The following is a 17,315-nucleotide window of genomic DNA, read 5'->3' as shown; positions in this document are numbered from 1 at the left end:
TTGATCCAAGCAAAAGAGAGGAAACTTAAGGAAATGAAATTCCAGGAAGATTTTATTTCCTTTAAGATACAATTGAAAATTCCACAGTGCAGTGGTTCCAAACTTACCTACACATTGCAATCACCTAGGGATCTTTTAAAAATCCCAAAGCCCAGAACACACATAAGACCGATTAAATCACAATCTCTGGGGTTGGACCAAGGCATTAGTACTTTTAAAGCTCCCCGAATGCTTCCAATGTGCAGAGAAGTTTGGGCACCACTGCTATAATGAATGAAAATAGATTTGGGACCTGTCTTAGCCAAGGTATTAAATAACATCCATTGTCAAACGTTCAGGCCCATATGGTTCTCGGAGACATTCAACAAATATTTTTTTATGAGAATCTACTATGTACCAGGCATTAAGGATACAGGAGTGAACTAGTCCCTAACTTCGTGAAACTTATAGTTGGAGAGATAGACAAGAAGTAAAAGGTGAATTTAGATAATGAGGAGTAAAACCAGAATGAATATAATGTAACCCACTGATGAGATTTTGTAAGGTGGGAGTGGTAATTCTCAGCACCGTGGGCAGTTTTAGATAGGTCAGTCTGCCAGACATCCCTGTCTGGATCCCTAAGAAACTTCTCAGACTTAACATGTCACAGACTGAGTTTCTGGTATTCCCCCTACTCCCCAAACTACACCTCCAGTCTTCCCCATTTCAGATACTTCCCCCTCAATCACTATCCGTCCCTCTTAGTCCAGTAGCAAATCCTGTCCGCTCTACCTTCAAAATGTATTCAGAATTTGACCACTTCTCACCACCCAGGTCTGAGCCACTACTATCTTTCACCTGAATTAGCCTGAATGGCTTCCTGTTCTCCCTGCTTCTTCCCTCATCTTCCTTCAGCAGCTAGAACGATCCCTTTAAACTGTTAAGTCTGATTATTTCACTCTTGTGCTCAAAACCCTTCAAATGCATCATCATCAGATTGAAAGCCCAAGCCTTTTCTCTGGTTCTTTGCTCCTATGCTTACTATGCTCCAACCTTACTGCCCACCAAACCAGGCATGCTTCCATCATAGGGCCTTTATGCTTGCTAATCTCTAAGGATTAAGTCTTCTGCCCCCACCCTCACCAGATGTCTTCATGACTAGAAACTCCCTTTCTTAAGGTCTTTACTAAAAAGTGAACCTTCATGAAAACTGGATGGAGAGTTGGGGTGGGAGTGGGGTGCCTATCTAAAATAGATATTGTAACCCAAGAGACTGGATGAGTTCAACTGTTTTTCTTTTTTTTAAACTTTGTATTCTGAAATAGTTAACAGAGTCACAGGAAGTTGGAAAAATAATAGAGGACCCGTGTACCCTTCACACCGTTTCCTAAATGCTGGCATCTTTCATAACTATAGTATAATATCAAAACCAGGAAGTTGACATTTGTAACAATCTACATACCTTATTCAGATATCAGCAGCTTCACATGCACTCATTTGCACATGTGCGTGCACGTGTGTGTGTGTGTGTGTAGCTGTATTCAGTTTTATCACATGTAGATTTGTGGAATCACCACTACTCCCAAGATAACAACTGGAAAAAAAGAAAAAGGTAACAGTGTTCCGTCACCTCATTGATCCCTCCTGCTACCCCTTTACATCCACATCCATTCCCTTCCCTTATCCTCATTCATTCCTAGCCCCTGGCAACCACTGATCTGTTCTCTATCTCTATAATTTTGTCATTTTGAGCATGTTATATAAATGAAATTATATAGGATGTAACCTTTTGAGATTGGCTTGTTTTCACTCAGCCTAATTCCCTTGAGATCCATCCAAATTGTCACATGTATTAGTAATTTGTTCCTTCTAATTGCCGAGTAGTAAATGTACCACGGTTTGTTTAAACATTCACCCACTGAAGAGCAGTTGGGTTGTTTCAAATTTTTTACTATTACAAATAAAGCTGCTATGAACATTTGTATACATATTTTTGTGTGCACATAAGATTTTTGTTTCTCAAGTATTTTATGAGTAAATAAATTCGTATGCCTGGCCTACCTCTGAAAGAAATGGATAAACTGGACTTACACAGTCTTAACTTAAAAATGGACAAATTCCCTTCAACGTACAATTTACCAAAACAGATACAAGATCAAAAGAAAAATTGGCATAACTCTTGTATTACTTACCTATTGTCACATAACAAATTACCCAAAAACCTAGTGGCTTAGTATAACAACATCAATAATTTCATAGTTTCTGTGGGTCAGGAATCTGCATGTAACCTTCAATGGGTCCTGTGCTTCAGGTCTCACAGGTGGTGGCTGGTGCCTTAGTCATCTCCCTGCTCACCTGGGGAAGCATCTGCTTCCAAGCCCACTCCCTGGATTGTTCGCAGGATTCAGTTCCTCCCGAACTGTTGGAATGAGGGCCTCGGTTTTTTTATTTGTTGAAGGCTGCCCTCAGTTCCTTGCCATATGAAACTCTCACAATCAGTATGGTGGTTAGGCTCATCTAAGCAGCAACCAAGAGGAGCCGGAGACTGGGGGCAGGGGGTGGGAGGAGGCTGTAAGTCAGGTGTTGGGTGGCGGGGTGGGGGGGATGGGTAGAAGGAGGAGTGGAGGGGTGGCTATAAAGAAGTCACAATCTTTTGTAACCTGATCTTGAAAGCAAGCAAGATCCCATCTCTTTTGTCATTATTACTTAGAAGCAAGTCACCTGGTCCAGACCACTGTCAGGGACTGATACACCTCCCCGCCCACCCCTGTTATTCATGCTCTGAGTAATCCCCTTTCCCGGAGTGTGGACTAGACCTAGCGACCTCTTTATCTCCAGTCGGGAGACACAAACCATACAGGGGAAGTTTCACACAAAGAATTATTAAGATCTAATAAATGACCATAAGATAAAAGGAAATGCCATATGGTACCCTGTGGCTTAGAGAAATTCCATATGGCTCCCTTCCCTACTTGGAAAGAGCCCCCCCTTACCAAGGCTATAGTTCAGACTTCGGCGCAGAAGTTGAAGTTCAGCCCGCTGGACAACAGGGATGTTCGCTGGTCTGCCCAGGCTGGAACTGGTTGCTAGCCAGCAGAAAGCAAGTCTCCGGACTGCAAGTGAGCTACACAGGAATCTGTGGAGGTCGTTGGCATCACCGCAGACAGGAAGCCTTTGAGTGACCATGCAGGCAGGTCTTCAGGGCACCAATTTTCATGTTGACAAGGCCATGGGAAGACTATTGCTAGACCCACTGAGGTAGGTGTGTATATATATGTGTGTGTGTATACACACACACACACACACACACACACACACACACCATATCCAATTGGGTTTATGTCAGGAACGTAAAGTTTGTTTAGTATATGAAAATCAACTTGTGTAATCTACCATATTAACAGAATAAAGGTTATATCTGTTATTATAAGATCTCAAAATTTAATGAAGCTCTATTTTGATTGGCTTATAGAGATTTAAAAGTATATGAAATAAGAGAAACTCAAATATTTCTAAAAAAAAAAAAAAAACCAAAAACTTGTGCTCCTTACATTTTAAGTGTGTGAGCTATTTAAAGAAAAATAGTTACTAAAGTTATGAAAGCAAAGAGTTTTTCTGATTTTTCTCAGATGCCTTAATCAAAACTTTGAAAAGAAATTTAGGTGTGCCTGAGTGGCTCAGTCGGTTAAGTGTCTGGCTCTTGGTTTCGGCTCAGGTTCATGATCTCACGGGTTCGTGAGTTTGAGCGCCACAATGGGCTCTGTGCTGTCATCATGGGCCTGCTTGGGATTATCTTTCCCTCTTTCTCTGCTCCTTTCCTGTTCACTTTCTCTCAAAATAAATAAATATTTAAAAAAAGAAAGAAATTTGCTCCTTAAAGTCAACCCAACATCTAAAGAAAATTTCAGTTAACAAAATTAAAGCCTGCATTAAAGATAACACTTTTAAAACTGTAGAGACATGTATCTAAATATTATATCGAGGCGCCTGGGTGGCTCAGTCGGTTGGGCGTCTGACTTCAGCTCAGGTCATGATCTCACGGTTTGTGGGTTTGAGCCCCGCGTCAGGCTCTGTGCTGTCAGCTCAGAGCCTGGAGCCCGCTTTCAGATTCTGTGTCTCCTTCTCTCTCTGCTCGCTCTGCTCTGCTCTCCCCACACGTGCTCTGTCTCCCTCTGTCTCTCAAAAATAAATAAATGTAAAAAATTAAAAATAAATAAAAATAAATATTATATAAATAATTATTATTGATTGTATATTTATTAATACCCAAATTTAATTTTGAAATAAGAAAGACTCTCAATTGCCACAAATTGGCCACACACACCCCAAAAAAGAAGGAAGGAAGGAAAAGAGGGAGGGAGGGAGAGAAAAGGTGGGGGGTGGGGGAGAGAAAAAAAGAGGAAATGAAAGAAAGGAAAAGACTCGTTATTGCAAATAATCCTTATACTGTTTAATGTCACCCCGAACCATCTCTAGACTTTTAATACTTCTATAAGAAAAAATCCAGTGACAAAGACAATTTTGTTCTAAATTTACAAAAATATTGGTGGGAAACTCAGTGGAAGACCAAATCCTGTTTTACCTCCATCGTAATCTGGAAAAACTGTAAGGGTAGAGCAAGCCTTGAAGCCCATGCCTCAAGGCATTTAAACACTTTTATATGAATTTTATTCAGTTACTTTAAATTTTCAAATATGTTTCACAAAGGTTTATAAATCTTTTGGTTAGATCAAGATTTTCCCTTGAAAAAAGGCAAATGCACCTGGGTGGCTCAGTAGGTTGAGCATCTGACTCTTGATTTCTGCTCAGGTCACAATCTCAGGGTCATGGGATCACACCCTTGGCAGGGGCTCTGGGCTGAGTGTGGAGCCTGCTTAAGATTCTCTCTCTCTCCCTCTACCCTCCTCCCCTGCTTGCACGCTCTCTCTCTCTCTTTCTTAAAAAAAAATGAAAGTGCTTTAACAGTCACAAAACAGCTATGGATTTAGGTTTTCCTACTAAAATACTTTCAGTATGATCTACTGATAAATAAAATCTTACAAGTAAAATCCTTTAAGAACTATAAATTACACATGGTACTCCCATTAAACAGAAACGTCATAATACACACCACCCCAAAATTCTGCTAAGTTCAGCAGTCCTGTTGAGTATTGTTAGGCAACTAACTAATATATACAATCATATTCCTGACAGATGCAAACAATATTCCCAGTGAGGACACCACTAGATATATCCCTCCATCGTATACAACCAGGAGAGTGAATATATTAAAAGAGACATCAATGAAAATCAGTCTTAAAACTCTACCAGAAAGGGGGTTCCTGGGTGGCTCAGTTGATTGAGCGTCTGACTTCAGCTCAGGTCATGATCTCGAGTTCATGGGTTCGAGCCCCGCATCAGGCTCTGTGCTGACAGCTCAGAACCTGGAACCTGCTTTGGATGCTGTGTCTCCCTCTCCTCTGCCCCTCCGCTGCTCACTCTGTCTCTCAAAAAAGTAAAATGTTAAGAAAAAATTTAAGAGAAAAAAATGCACCAGAAGGGACATTTCAGGGAGTATTAACTACAAAAAAATTATTCTTAAACTCTAGAACATACACATATAAACACATCTAAAAAGTCTTCCACTCCTGACTTGCCTCTGTCTCTCAAAGATAACTATTTTATTTCTTATGTATTCTTCAGTGCTTTTCTTTATGCATATATAAGCAAATAACATTATTTGTCCATATTTTTTTAATGTTTATTTATTTTTGAGAGAGAGAGAGCATGATCAGGGGAGGGGCAGAGAGAGGGAGACACAGAACCCAAAGCAGGCTCCAGGCTCCAAGCTGTAGGCACAGAGCCCAACGCAGGGCCTGAACCCCTAAACTGTGAGATCATGACCTGAGCTGATGTTGGACGCTCAATTGACTGAGCCACCCTATTTGTCCAGGTGCCCCTATTTGTCCATATTTTTTTATGCAAAAGACAAGAAACTAATACATAATGTTCTCCACCTTTTTTTTTTTTTTCAACGAAATACTATGTTCATGCAAGTATATCTATAGGAAGAACTTCCAGGAGGGGAGTCACTGGACTAAAGGTATTTATTTTTTAATATTGACAGATATTTCTCATCTATAAGAGTTGTATCAATTTACACCTCACCAGCGATGCATTCCCCACAGTCATGCTGTTGTCAAAGTTTCCGATATTTAACTATCTGAACGGTGGAAAATGGTATCTGAGAGGATTTTTTTGGAAGAGAACCAGGAAAGCATATTAGCACACTGTAGAAAGGAAGTTTGAATATGCAGGGAGTCAGAGAGGAGGTAATTGCAGGAACAGAGTCCTTTACTAGGCTGGAGGAGCAGGATTCACTACAGGAGTGATTCATGGAATGGGTGCTCTGTCATGAATGGGTGCCCATGGGATGGGATGCAAGGGTTGTGGGTATATTTTCACGGTGGCCTCAAGTGCAAGTCCCTTTTGATTGCTTCTGTTTTTCAGGCGAAATAAGAATCAAGGTCGTAAACTGAGCCAGGAGAGAGGAGAGAGTGTTGCATATTTTGGGAAAGAGATGTGAATTTCTTCTCTTAATGAGTGGGAGGGTAACCTGCCCAGGGAAACAAGGATCTTTGAAGCACTGAGGATTACAGCCTTCAATTTAAAGTGAATTTTGAAGGACAAAGGACAGTCCATGGATAAAGATCCCTGCTTCAGGGAGATGTCAAGAAAATTAAAAGCAAAGCATCCATCTAGCATTCATTTAACAGATATTTACAGGGAATGGGCCATGCAGAGGCTCTGTTGCTGGGTGCTGGCTTGTCACTTAAAGCAAATCACAAGCATCCTCCAGTTGGTTAATTGTTCACACCGATCTGATTAAGGTAAGATTATTCACTCTGCAAACAAAAATACAAAAAAAAAAAAAAAAAAATACCATAGGATGTCCATGGGATGATTTTTCCTAAATTTGGGGAGGGGAGTTCTCAGTCGTGATAGTCTAAACAAACAGCTTCTCGGAAAAATGGGCCCGTATAATAAATTTGCAGACAATTTCAGGTGGTTGTAGAACCGCAAGTTGAGAATCTCTCTGTCAAATTAAGAGCCCTATTTTAGAGTGTATTGTTTTAGGATGTTTTGAAGGATTCAATTTGCACAAAGCTTTCTACTTTATGGTTGTGTACTGGACACCTTAATAAGGACTCAGAAATTGAAATCATTTTAGGTTTTAAAAAAAGTTGCAAAAGTAGCATAGAGTTCTATATTCTTCACCAAGAATCCTCAAAGATTAACATCTTAATCATAGTACAATTATTAAAACTGTTGATACACTACTATCGTTAATAGACCTCATTCCGTTAGTTGTCCCGTTCGTGTCCTTTTTTCTGTTCTAGAATCCGGTTCAGGAATTCACATAGCTTTGTCAAGGACCGGGCTTTTTTTTATTTTGGGGCAAATTAACGTCTGAGTCTGTCATAAGAGTCGCGATGTTATTAAGAACCAATGAAAAACACATGTGAAATGATTTCAGAAACTTCAAAGATAACTAAACAAACTTTTCTTACTACTCAGAATTGGGTATATGCAGTGTAGCTTTTCATTTAAAGTAAAACAAAGCAAATTGAAATGTATTATCGTCGTCGAGGTGTTTTGTCCCAAAGGAGGACCCGTAGCCTTTCCTTCAACCACCAGAGGAGGCTTTTCCTAATTGGGCAGCGTGTCTGCCCGACCGCAGGAAGGCCGCCTCATTGGTCCGCGCAGTCGGGACTCCGGCGGCTTTTCTCTTAGTGCTCAAGGCGCCGACCCACTTCTCTTCGTTCACCCGAGCGCTCCCTTCCTTCGAAGTCCCTGAAGCTGCCAGCCCGAAGGCGTCCAGACTGACCTAGGCCGGGTAACTGCACTGAGGTCAGTCGGGAAGAAGCGGCGGGCATGGAATACGTGTGGGAGGTGATGGAATGCCGGTGCTCGGTGATGTCTGTGATCCCCCTCGACCCCCAGGCCTCTGCAACTTCTCTGCCTGCCTCCTCCTCTGGCCCCACCTCCACCAGGCTCCCCCAAAGGTTCCGCGCGCCCCTCCACCGCCCTTCCGCTGGCCCCGCCCCACCCCCGCCCCTCCACGAGCCCGCCTCCTCCGAGAGCCCTTCCGCTTTTTCCAGCCCAGCCCCACTCCGCCCAGGCCCCGCCTTCCTCGCGCCCTTCTCTGGCCCCGCCTCCTCCGGGAACCTCTCCACTGGCCCGCCCTGGCCGCATCCTCCTCAGAGGCCCCGCCCTCACCTAGCACACCGCTACCTGGTCTGTCTGCTGGTCTTGCACCGCCTGAGTCGCCATGCCTCTTTAAGTTTGGTTCTGTTTCCCCGAAACCCCCACCCCTCCCCGTACCTGCACGTTTCTCTCAGTAAACCCTGCCTCCTGTGCACCTTCTCTGTCTTCTACTGCGGTCTCTCATTCCCGTCCGATCCAAGCTGTGTCCTTAAGTGCTTAGTGAATTGTGCGGAGGCCTTGTGCTAGGCCTTGGAGGTCCCTGCTTTCAAGGCCCCCTGCCGGGTGGGAGAGCCACTTTGTAACAGAGTTTAACAGTCCGGGTGAGAAGTCTTTAATGAAGGAATCCTAGAATTTCGATACTTAGAGGACTAGAGTTGTCACCCTCCCTGCTGGAAAGGCAAGCTGGCCTGTGAGGGGCTAAGCTGCACCTCTCTCTCCAAATGCCCCTGGCTTCTTCTGATGCAGGCTCTCGGTTCTAACCATTGTCCTTTAAACTCTGGGGAATTAGTAAAATCTTATCACGGGCTCTTCTTTTAACCAGAGTTGGTAGGGCTTTCAGAGCCCATCCATCCACTGGGGATGTTGAGGGCAAGAGACAGATCAGTGATTGGCTTAGACAGTGACTCAGCATCATGCTCTTGATGCTGCTGTTTGGAGTTTTTCCTGAGGATTCTTACCCAACTTTCAATGACCCAGCAGTCTTAGTTGGTAGAAAACCCTAAAAGTATGTGTAGATAAAACCTCCGATCAGTAAGCAGATTTCTCCTAGCTAACACATTAGTACAGGATATGGTTTACAGAAGACAGTGACTCACACCTTCAGTCTCTTGGAGTCAAGCATCCTAGGGTTTGATCCCAGCTCCACCGTTTGCTGTGAAGTTTGGCAAAGAAGCTTCCCTTATCTGGGCTTTAGTTTTACCTTCTACAAAAAGAGCACAATTATGGTATGGATTTGTTGAGGTCCTGCTTATGAAAAAAGTCAATGTTAGGGTCCTGTAAATAGCAGGATCTCAGCATAAGTGAGCCCCTAGTCATCCGATTCATGTCTGTCTGGGTCACGTCAGCAAAGAGCCTGATACATTGCCTCTCTCAGGAGCCATGACAACCCTGGATGATAAGCTGCTGGGGGAGAAGCTCCAGTACTATTATAGCAGCAGTGAGGATGAGGACAGCGACCACGAGGACAAGGACAGAGGCAGTGGCGCCCTGGCCGGCAGTTCGATGCCTGCAGATGCAGAGTTGGCAGGGGAAGGCATCTCAGTCAACACAGGTACTGGAAATCCCTGAGCCCAGGGAACAGGTTTAAAAAAATGTCCATTAAATATGTATCAGTCAGAAGTCTCCTGATCATTGCTCTCTAATTCCAGTCCCACTTCCAGAGATAACCTTTTGTCGGCATTTCCCTGTGTGTGCTCTGGCCATCTTAGTGCACAGTGTGGACTTGTGTGCACAGCATGCACAGACCGATCACACACAGTAAACACAGACCTGCTTTTGAATCCGGCTTCTCAAATTAATAGTTGTTTGATGTCACTTAAGTCATAGGTATGCATATATTGGTATAAATGTATACCAATATATACCAATTCTAGTATAAATTCCTAGAAATGGCATATTTATACTTTTACATTTTAATATTTCCAAATTGCTGTCAGTGGAAGTGGCACTGGTTTATCTATAACCAGCAATGTGTTTTTTCCCCAGACACTTGCCCTCCTACTCTTACCAGAATTTGTGATCTTCGCCATCCTCAATGGATGGCAAATGGTAACTCACTGTAGTTTTATTTCCTACCTTTTCAAGAGGGACACTGAACCTCTTTTATAACTTAAAACAATTTTTTTTAAATGTTAATTCATTTATGAGAGAGGGCGGGGCAGAGAGAGACACACACACACACAGAATCCAAAGCAGGCTTCAGACTCTGAGCTGTCAGCACAGAGCCTGACGCAGGGCTTGAACTTACGAACTGTGAGATCATGACTTGAGCTGAAGTCGGAGGCTTAACCTACTGAGCCACCCAGGCGCCCCATCTTTTATAACTTTAAGAGCGAGTTTCCTGTCCTTTGCTCATTCTTAAAATTTGGTGGTTTGTCTTTTTCTTTTTAGGGAGCTTTGTTTTAAGGAAACTAATCTGTGGTATGAGCTGTAAATATTTCTACCAATTTGTGGTTTGTCTTTTGACTTTGTGTTCTTTTCTGGGCAGAAAATTTTTATTTTTATGTACCTGAAGGCATTATTTTATAGTTTCTTAATTTAGTTTCTTACCGAAAAGGTCTTTTTTCTCTCCAGGATTATAAAAAGTTCTCCCATGCCTTTTTAAAATACTTTTATGATTTTTTTTTACACTTAAATATTACACTTAAATATTAATCTGGAATTCATTTTGGTGCAAGGTATGTGGCAGGGCTTCACGTTAGTATTTTTCATATTTTACCCACTATTTCAACACCATTTATTGAATTAGCTGTCTTTTCTCCATTGCTTTGAAATGTCAGTCTTATCATGTATTGAATTTCTGTTTATATTTTTATCTTTAGCTATACTTTGTAGTTTCTTTCATTGATTTGTTTTTTACTGTGCTACATCACACTGTTTTTAATGACTGTGTTACATGTTTAGTACATGGTGGGGCCAGTTGACCTTCAGTACTCTTCTGTGCCATCATTTTCCCCCAATTTTTTTTTAAGTAGGCTCTACCCTCAACATGGGATAGAGTTCCTAAGACTGGGTACTGCGTGCTGTACTGACTGAACCAGCCAGGCACCCCTCAACTTTTGCTTTCTTATTTTTCCAAAGCAAATTTAGGAACGTGCACACATGGGAATACATTGAATATATAAATTAATTTAGGGGTTGTTGGCACCCTTGTGATGTTGGGTCTTCCTAGTCAGGAATATGGTATTGCTTTTCCATTTAACCAGGTCTTTCTTAGTGTTTCTTGGTAGCATTTTAAAGTTTTTCTCACATAGATTTTTATATTTTTTTCTGCAGTAACAAGTAGCCTCCAAATCTCAGTGGCTCGTGAGAGTGAAGGTGTATTTCTCAAATGTGTTACTTGCTGCTCGTGTGGGTCAGCAGCCCTGCTTTTGCTTCATATGTCCTGTCATTCTAGGGAAGGGTTGAAAGAGCAGCCCCTGACCGGGACATGCCTTTTCATGACCAGGTATAGCGAGCAAGAGAGGGCTGTTGGAAACGTAATGGCTCATAAATCTTTTGCTCAGAATCCATTGGCCAAAGCACATCACGTGGCCAAACCCAACATCAGTGGGCTGGGGATGCGTGTACTCATCCCATAAGAGGTCCTACAAGTTACATGGCAAGGGGCAGGGAGGCTTGGGGGTATCTTGAATAACAGAACAACCTGCCACAATCTTGTTATAAAAATCCAGGTAATACAGGATGTATTAAGGTAGAAAGAAAAAAATAGAAGTTCTGTCTCACAAGTGCTCTTGGAGCTTACTAGCTAGAGACAGCTTCTGTTAACGGTTGACTTATTCTTCTCTAGTCCTTTTTCTATGAACATACAAATGTATATGCACATATACGAATACCTGTAAATACTTGTACGTACACAGGCAATTCCTTTTCTAAAAATTGGATGATCATACCATGATATTGTTCTGCATTTTGCTCTTTATTTATTTTTTTTTTTTTTGACCTAATGTATTTGAACATCTTTTATGGCAAGAAAACCTATAGCTACCTCATTCTTTCTACGAGTTGCCTCATTTTCCTTTGAGTAGATAAGTCATTACTTATTTAGTGCGCCTCCTAATGTCGGACCTTTAGCTCGGCCCCTTAATTATCGCAAGCCACGCTGCAGTGGACGTCACTACGTGGACCCTGCTGCCCCGCGTGAGCGTTACCGTGCAGTCGGCGGAGCAAGCGTTAGACAGATGTGAGCTGGTCCGTAATTCTCTGCCTGCTCTCCTTGGTCACCTCCATGTTCACCATCGACCCAGGTCCAAAAGGGGTGATAAATGACTGGCGCCGCTTCAAACAGTTGGAGACTGAGCAAAGGGAGGAGCAGTGCCGGGAAATGGAACGGCTGATCAAGAAGCTGTCAATGACCTGCAGGTCCCATCTGGATGAAGAGGAGGAGCAACGCCAACAGAAGGAGCTCCAGGAGAAGATCAGTGGGAAGGTAATTAGCAGCCCCCCCGGGCCTCTCTGAGAAACGCTCCTGGCTGTTGCAACTGGGGTCAGTGATCCAAGAGGTGCAGGTGTTTGATTTGGCCTCCACAGAGCTGTGTAGTGTCAGGGGAAGTAGAGTCACGTCCTAACTCGGACACACTGGGGTTTGAACCTCAGCTCTGCTACTGGAGACGGTGGGGGTGTGTCTTCTGTTCTGAATCTGGTTTGTCAGGGGTCCGGTGAGGTCAGTCCCTCTACCTCACAGTGCTCTCTGGGTACAAAGGCCCCCGAAGTGCCTGGCCCATTCAGAGTGCTTTATGGAAGTCTTACCTTGGGCCAGAAATAACCCTCTGAAGTTGGTGGTTTTATCCCTGTTTTACAGATGATGAAACCGATGCTTTGAGAGGAGAGGGGACTTGGCTCAGGGCATCTAACTAGTAAATGCTTATAAGCACTGGGATTCTCACCCAGGTTTTTTTTGCTCTTTCCATGGTGCTGCTCTGTTTCACCTGAAGCCTATTCATGAGAATTTACTCTTAACAAGGCAACACAGTAGAAGCAAATGGACACTCTGGAAGATACTTGGAAATAGGCCCCTGACCCTCTGTTACTTGCCCTGTATCAAAAGGACCTTTTATTTCCCCTTCCACCTGGCCTCTGAACGTGGGTGAATGTCAAGGAGTGCCTGAGATCATTTGGCTGTAGCCCAAAGCAGTTCTTGGCTGGGAATGCCAGCCAGGATCAGGGAGCAGATAAGAGGATTAAATGAGGAGTCATTTGCCTGGAGCAGGAGGAGGATTTCAGGGCATTAGACTTTCTGACCATAATGGCTCAGAGGCACTCTGGTGGGCCGAGGTAGATGGGAAAGCTGGGAGCAGGGGGCTGGGAAGAAGGACGGTGCTGTGCTGGCCGTGACGCAGAAATGTCCATCCTGCTCTACTGTGGTCCCCGGCCTCCACCGTCTGATTGGTGCCGGACTGGGCAGAGGTAGGCTTTGTTCCGGGTGTGGGGATGTCTTGCCGCACCAGGCCCAGAGAAGGAAGACAACTTTTGTGTCTCGAGCTGGCGGCAGGGCTGTGTGCCCGCTGCTCACAGTGCTTCCTTATGCTGAGATTAGAGCAGATAAAGCAACACATGACCGCATGGGGCGGTTGAGAGCAGCTCTGTCCCTGTCCTCCTGGGTTGTGTACCGCAGAGCAGAGCTGGAAACCAGCTCAGTGCCAGAAAAGGGGAAGTCAAGCAAAATATGGCACAGTACGCGTCATTCTATAAAAAATAATTGAGAAGCAGGGGGAAATATTTGTGATGTAATAATGCCAAGTGGCAAGAGCAGGTTATAGCTTAATTGGTACATCCACAACTGCTGTTATAAAAGCAAAAATGATGTCAGCATATGCCTGGTAATAAAAAGCAAAATATGGTATTAGAGAGTGTGACTGTGTGTTTTTTGTATGTATATGTGTGTGTGGGGAGGGTGTAGAGCAAGAATTACGAGTGTTCTTAAATTTTTAAAATTCCTTAGTATCCTGTTGTCTTTTCAACAAAAATGAAACAGTAGATAAAATAATCTATTGTTGAGACTGACCAAAAGAAACAAGTTCATGAAGTGATATTAATTGATGTCTGTTTGGAGGGAGAGACATTATAATACAGTAGCTGAAAGACTATATATATATATATATATATATATATGTATTAATTTATTTATTTGTTTTTGAGAGAGAGAGAGAGAGAGAGAGAGAGAGAGAGAGAGAGAGAGAGAATATCAATCCTAAGCAGGCTCCATGCTGTCAGCACAGAGCCCCATGTGGAGCTCCAACCCATGAACTGTGAGATCGTGACCTGAGCCAAAACCAAAAGTCAGACACTTAACCAGCTGAGCCACCCAGGAGCCCCAAAAGACTAGATTTTTTAAAAATCCAGTTTGAATTCTGGGCTTGTACCTACGTGAACTGGTACAGATAATCTCAAGTCTTTGAACCTCAATTGTAAGATGGGGTCAATTGAAATCCCCTCCCAGTGGGGTTATCGTAAGAATTCCGCGAGCTTTAATGCATACAGAGCACTTGGCATGGTACTGAGCTCACGTAACATAAGCATGTGGTACATGTTAACTATTTTTTTTTTGAAGTTTATTTATTTATTTTGAGAGGGAGAAAGAGAGCACGTGTGCAAGTCAAGGAGGGAGAGAGAGGGAGGGAGAGAGAATCCCAAGCAGGCTCCGCACTGTCCCCACAGAGGCCGATGGGGGGCTCGAACTCACAAACCATGAGACCGCGACCTGAGTCGAGGTCAGTTGCTCAACCACCTGAACCACCCATGTGTCCCGGTACATGTTAACTATTGTCACAGAGTTCAGTTTGTGTTTGTTCTGCTCACCTGCTGGTCGTCCTGCAGATGACTCTGAAGGAGTTTGCCATGATGAATGAGGACCGAGATGACGAGGAGTTTCTACAGCAGTACCGGAAGCAGAGGATGGAAGAGATGCGGCAGCAGCTTCACAAGGGGCCCCAGTTCAAGCAGGTGTTTGAGATCCCCAGTGGAGAAGGGTTTTTAGAGATGATCGATAAAGAACAGAAAAGCACCCTCATCATGGTCCATATTTATGAGGACGGCATTCCGGGGACCGAAGCCATGAACGGCTGCATGATTTGCCTTGCTGCCGAGTACCCAGCTGTCAAATTCTGCCGGGTGAAGAGCTCAGTTATTGGGGCCAGCAGTCGCTTCACCAGGAATGCCCTTCCGGCCCTGCTGATCTACAAGGGGGGTGAGTTGATTGGCAATTTTGTTCGTGTCACTGACCAGCTGGGGGAAGATTTCTTTGCTGTGGACCTCGAAGCTTTTCTACAGGAATTTGGATTGCTCCCAGAAAAAGAAGTCTTGGTACTCACGTCTGTGTGTAACTCTGCCACCTGTCACAGCGAGGACAGTGATTTGGAAATAGATTGAACTGATAGTCTAGCTGCATAGATTTCTCCTTGTTTGGGCTGGAAGACACATGTCTGTGGATTTGTTTTTGTTCCTTCCTGTGTTGTGTGGCTTTCCAGCTGTTCTTTGTAGTCCCTTTTATTATATGTAAAGTCAAGAAATTCTTAGATTAAACTGGAATGCTAAATCACCTTGTGGCTAGCAGTACAAAGTGACTTCAAACTGTATAAACAGGAAACCAGGCTTTTGAACTGTTTACTTAAGATTCTCTAGCATGACATCTCTGTTATTGTTTCTAGTCAATATTTACATAACATCCTAAAGACAGTGTCCTGGAAATTGTCTTCAGATGATCTCAGAGGTCTCTGCCAGGCCTGGGAATATAATTCTATAGTTAGTGTGTTATTTGCAACATAAATAGTGTGTCCCCTTCATCAGTGATTATAAATTGTATTTACTTGTAATCAGATGTTCTCTACCGGGGTCTTGTTTAAAGGTTCCAGACAATGATGTTTGCCCCATCAAGAGGGGTGACCTTTGCTGTGGGAGCCAGTGTCCTGCTGAAACGTTACTAAGTCTTAAATAGGAGGAAGGATTGAGGCTGACTGTGCTCCTGATGCTGGAAGGCCAGCTTGATTTAAAAACATCAGAGCTGGGTTGGAGCCGGGAAGCCTTTTGAAATTGGAGGATCTTTGGATAAGATCCTCTTGCTAATTTCTTTGTCTCTCTCTCTCTCTTATTTAACAATGTGACTTTTTTGTTTAATGTAGCTTTTTAAAAAAAATTTTTTTTTTTTTGCATATTTGAAAAGTAATATTCAACAGAGGAAAATTTGCCGCAATACAAAGTGAAAATAAGAAAGTTAGAATAATGTCCCATCCAACCATCTAGGGTAAAACACTATTAATATTTTGGCATATTTCCTTCCAACGTATTTTCTTTGTATACATAGACATTTTGCTTGTTTGTTTTTATTTTTTTTTTTTTTTTTATTTTTTTTTTTTTTAATTTTTTTTTCAACGTTTTTTATTTATTTTTGGGACAGAGAGAGACAGAGCATGAACGGGGGAGGGGCAGAGAGAGAGGGAGACACAGAATCGGAAACAGGCTCCAGGCTCCGAGCCATCAGCCCAGAGCCCGACGCGGGGCTCGAACTCACGGACCGCGAGATCGTGACCTGGCTGAAGTCGGACGCTTAACCGACTGCGCCACCCAGGCGCCCCGCTTGTTTGTTTTTAAACAAAACAATGGGATCATTCTGAACATACTGTTTTATAGTATGGTCAGCTAATATGTATCAAAAATTTTTTCATGTTATTACTAGTCTACCACATTTTAAAAATGGCTCTTAATATTCCATTGTGTAGATGTGCTGTGATTTGCTTCATGGTTGTCTCTTGAAAAACAGCAAAGACTTTTTACTACAGAAGTAGTAGGTGTCCATTGTAGAAAATGTGATAAAAATTGTTAAGCTAAAAAGAGCTTTTACGAGTCCTATAATTCCGCCAACCAAAAATGATTCCCGTTATCATTTTCACAGGAATCTTTCTAGGCTTTTTTTTTTTTTCTGTTTGTATTTGTATTTGTATTTGTATTTGTATTTATAATAATGATTGTCATTTGAATGTTTTCCTCCTCTTTTTTTTTTTTTTTTTTTTTTTTGCTTAAAATGGTGTACATTCTAAGGTCAGGGAAAATGTAATCTGGAATGAAAAGATTAGCTTTAGAATTCAGTTTTGCTTTTCCTGGTTATTCAGGAATTGACTAACTAGAAGGGTCTCACAAATATCTGTTGTAGTTAATCAGTAAGAAGAAAGTGCATGGTTTTTCTGATTTAAAAAACTCATTGTAGACAGTGTAGAAGAAGCAGAGATAACTGTTGTCAATGTTCTTGTTTATTTCCTTCAGTCCTTTTTCACTATTTTTAGTAACATTGAGAGCTTATTGGATTTAGTTCCGTGTTCTATTTTATTAATATGATGCCATAAATAATTTGACATGTTAATAAAAATTCTAAATAAATA

General features: G+C 42.6%; 1 protein-coding gene across 1 annotated transcript; it reads left to right on the top strand.

The window, feature by feature from the left end:
* Positions 1-7,668: 7,668 nt before the first annotated feature.
* PDCL (phosducin like) lies at positions 7,669-16,265 on the top strand. Its single transcript, XM_007094373.3, has 4 exons — positions 7,669-7,869; positions 9,320-9,496; positions 12,192-12,373; positions 14,761-16,265. The coding sequence occupies exons 2-4, from the start codon at positions 9,325-9,327 to the stop codon at positions 15,310-15,312; spliced, it is 906 nt and encodes a 301-aa protein (XP_007094435.2). The 5' UTR covers positions 7,669-7,869; positions 9,320-9,324; the 3' UTR covers positions 15,313-16,265.
* The last annotated feature ends 1,050 nt before the right edge of the window (positions 16,266-17,315 follow it).

This window comes from Panthera tigris, chromosome D4, assembly GCF_018350195.1.
Source record: "Panthera tigris isolate Pti1 chromosome D4, P.tigris_Pti1_mat1.1, whole genome shotgun sequence".
Classification (NCBI taxonomy): Eukaryota; Metazoa; Chordata; class Mammalia; order Carnivora; family Felidae; genus Panthera; species Panthera tigris.
The sequence above is the reverse complement of the archived record's forward strand: the minus strand, read 5'-3'. Positions and strand labels throughout refer to the sequence as shown.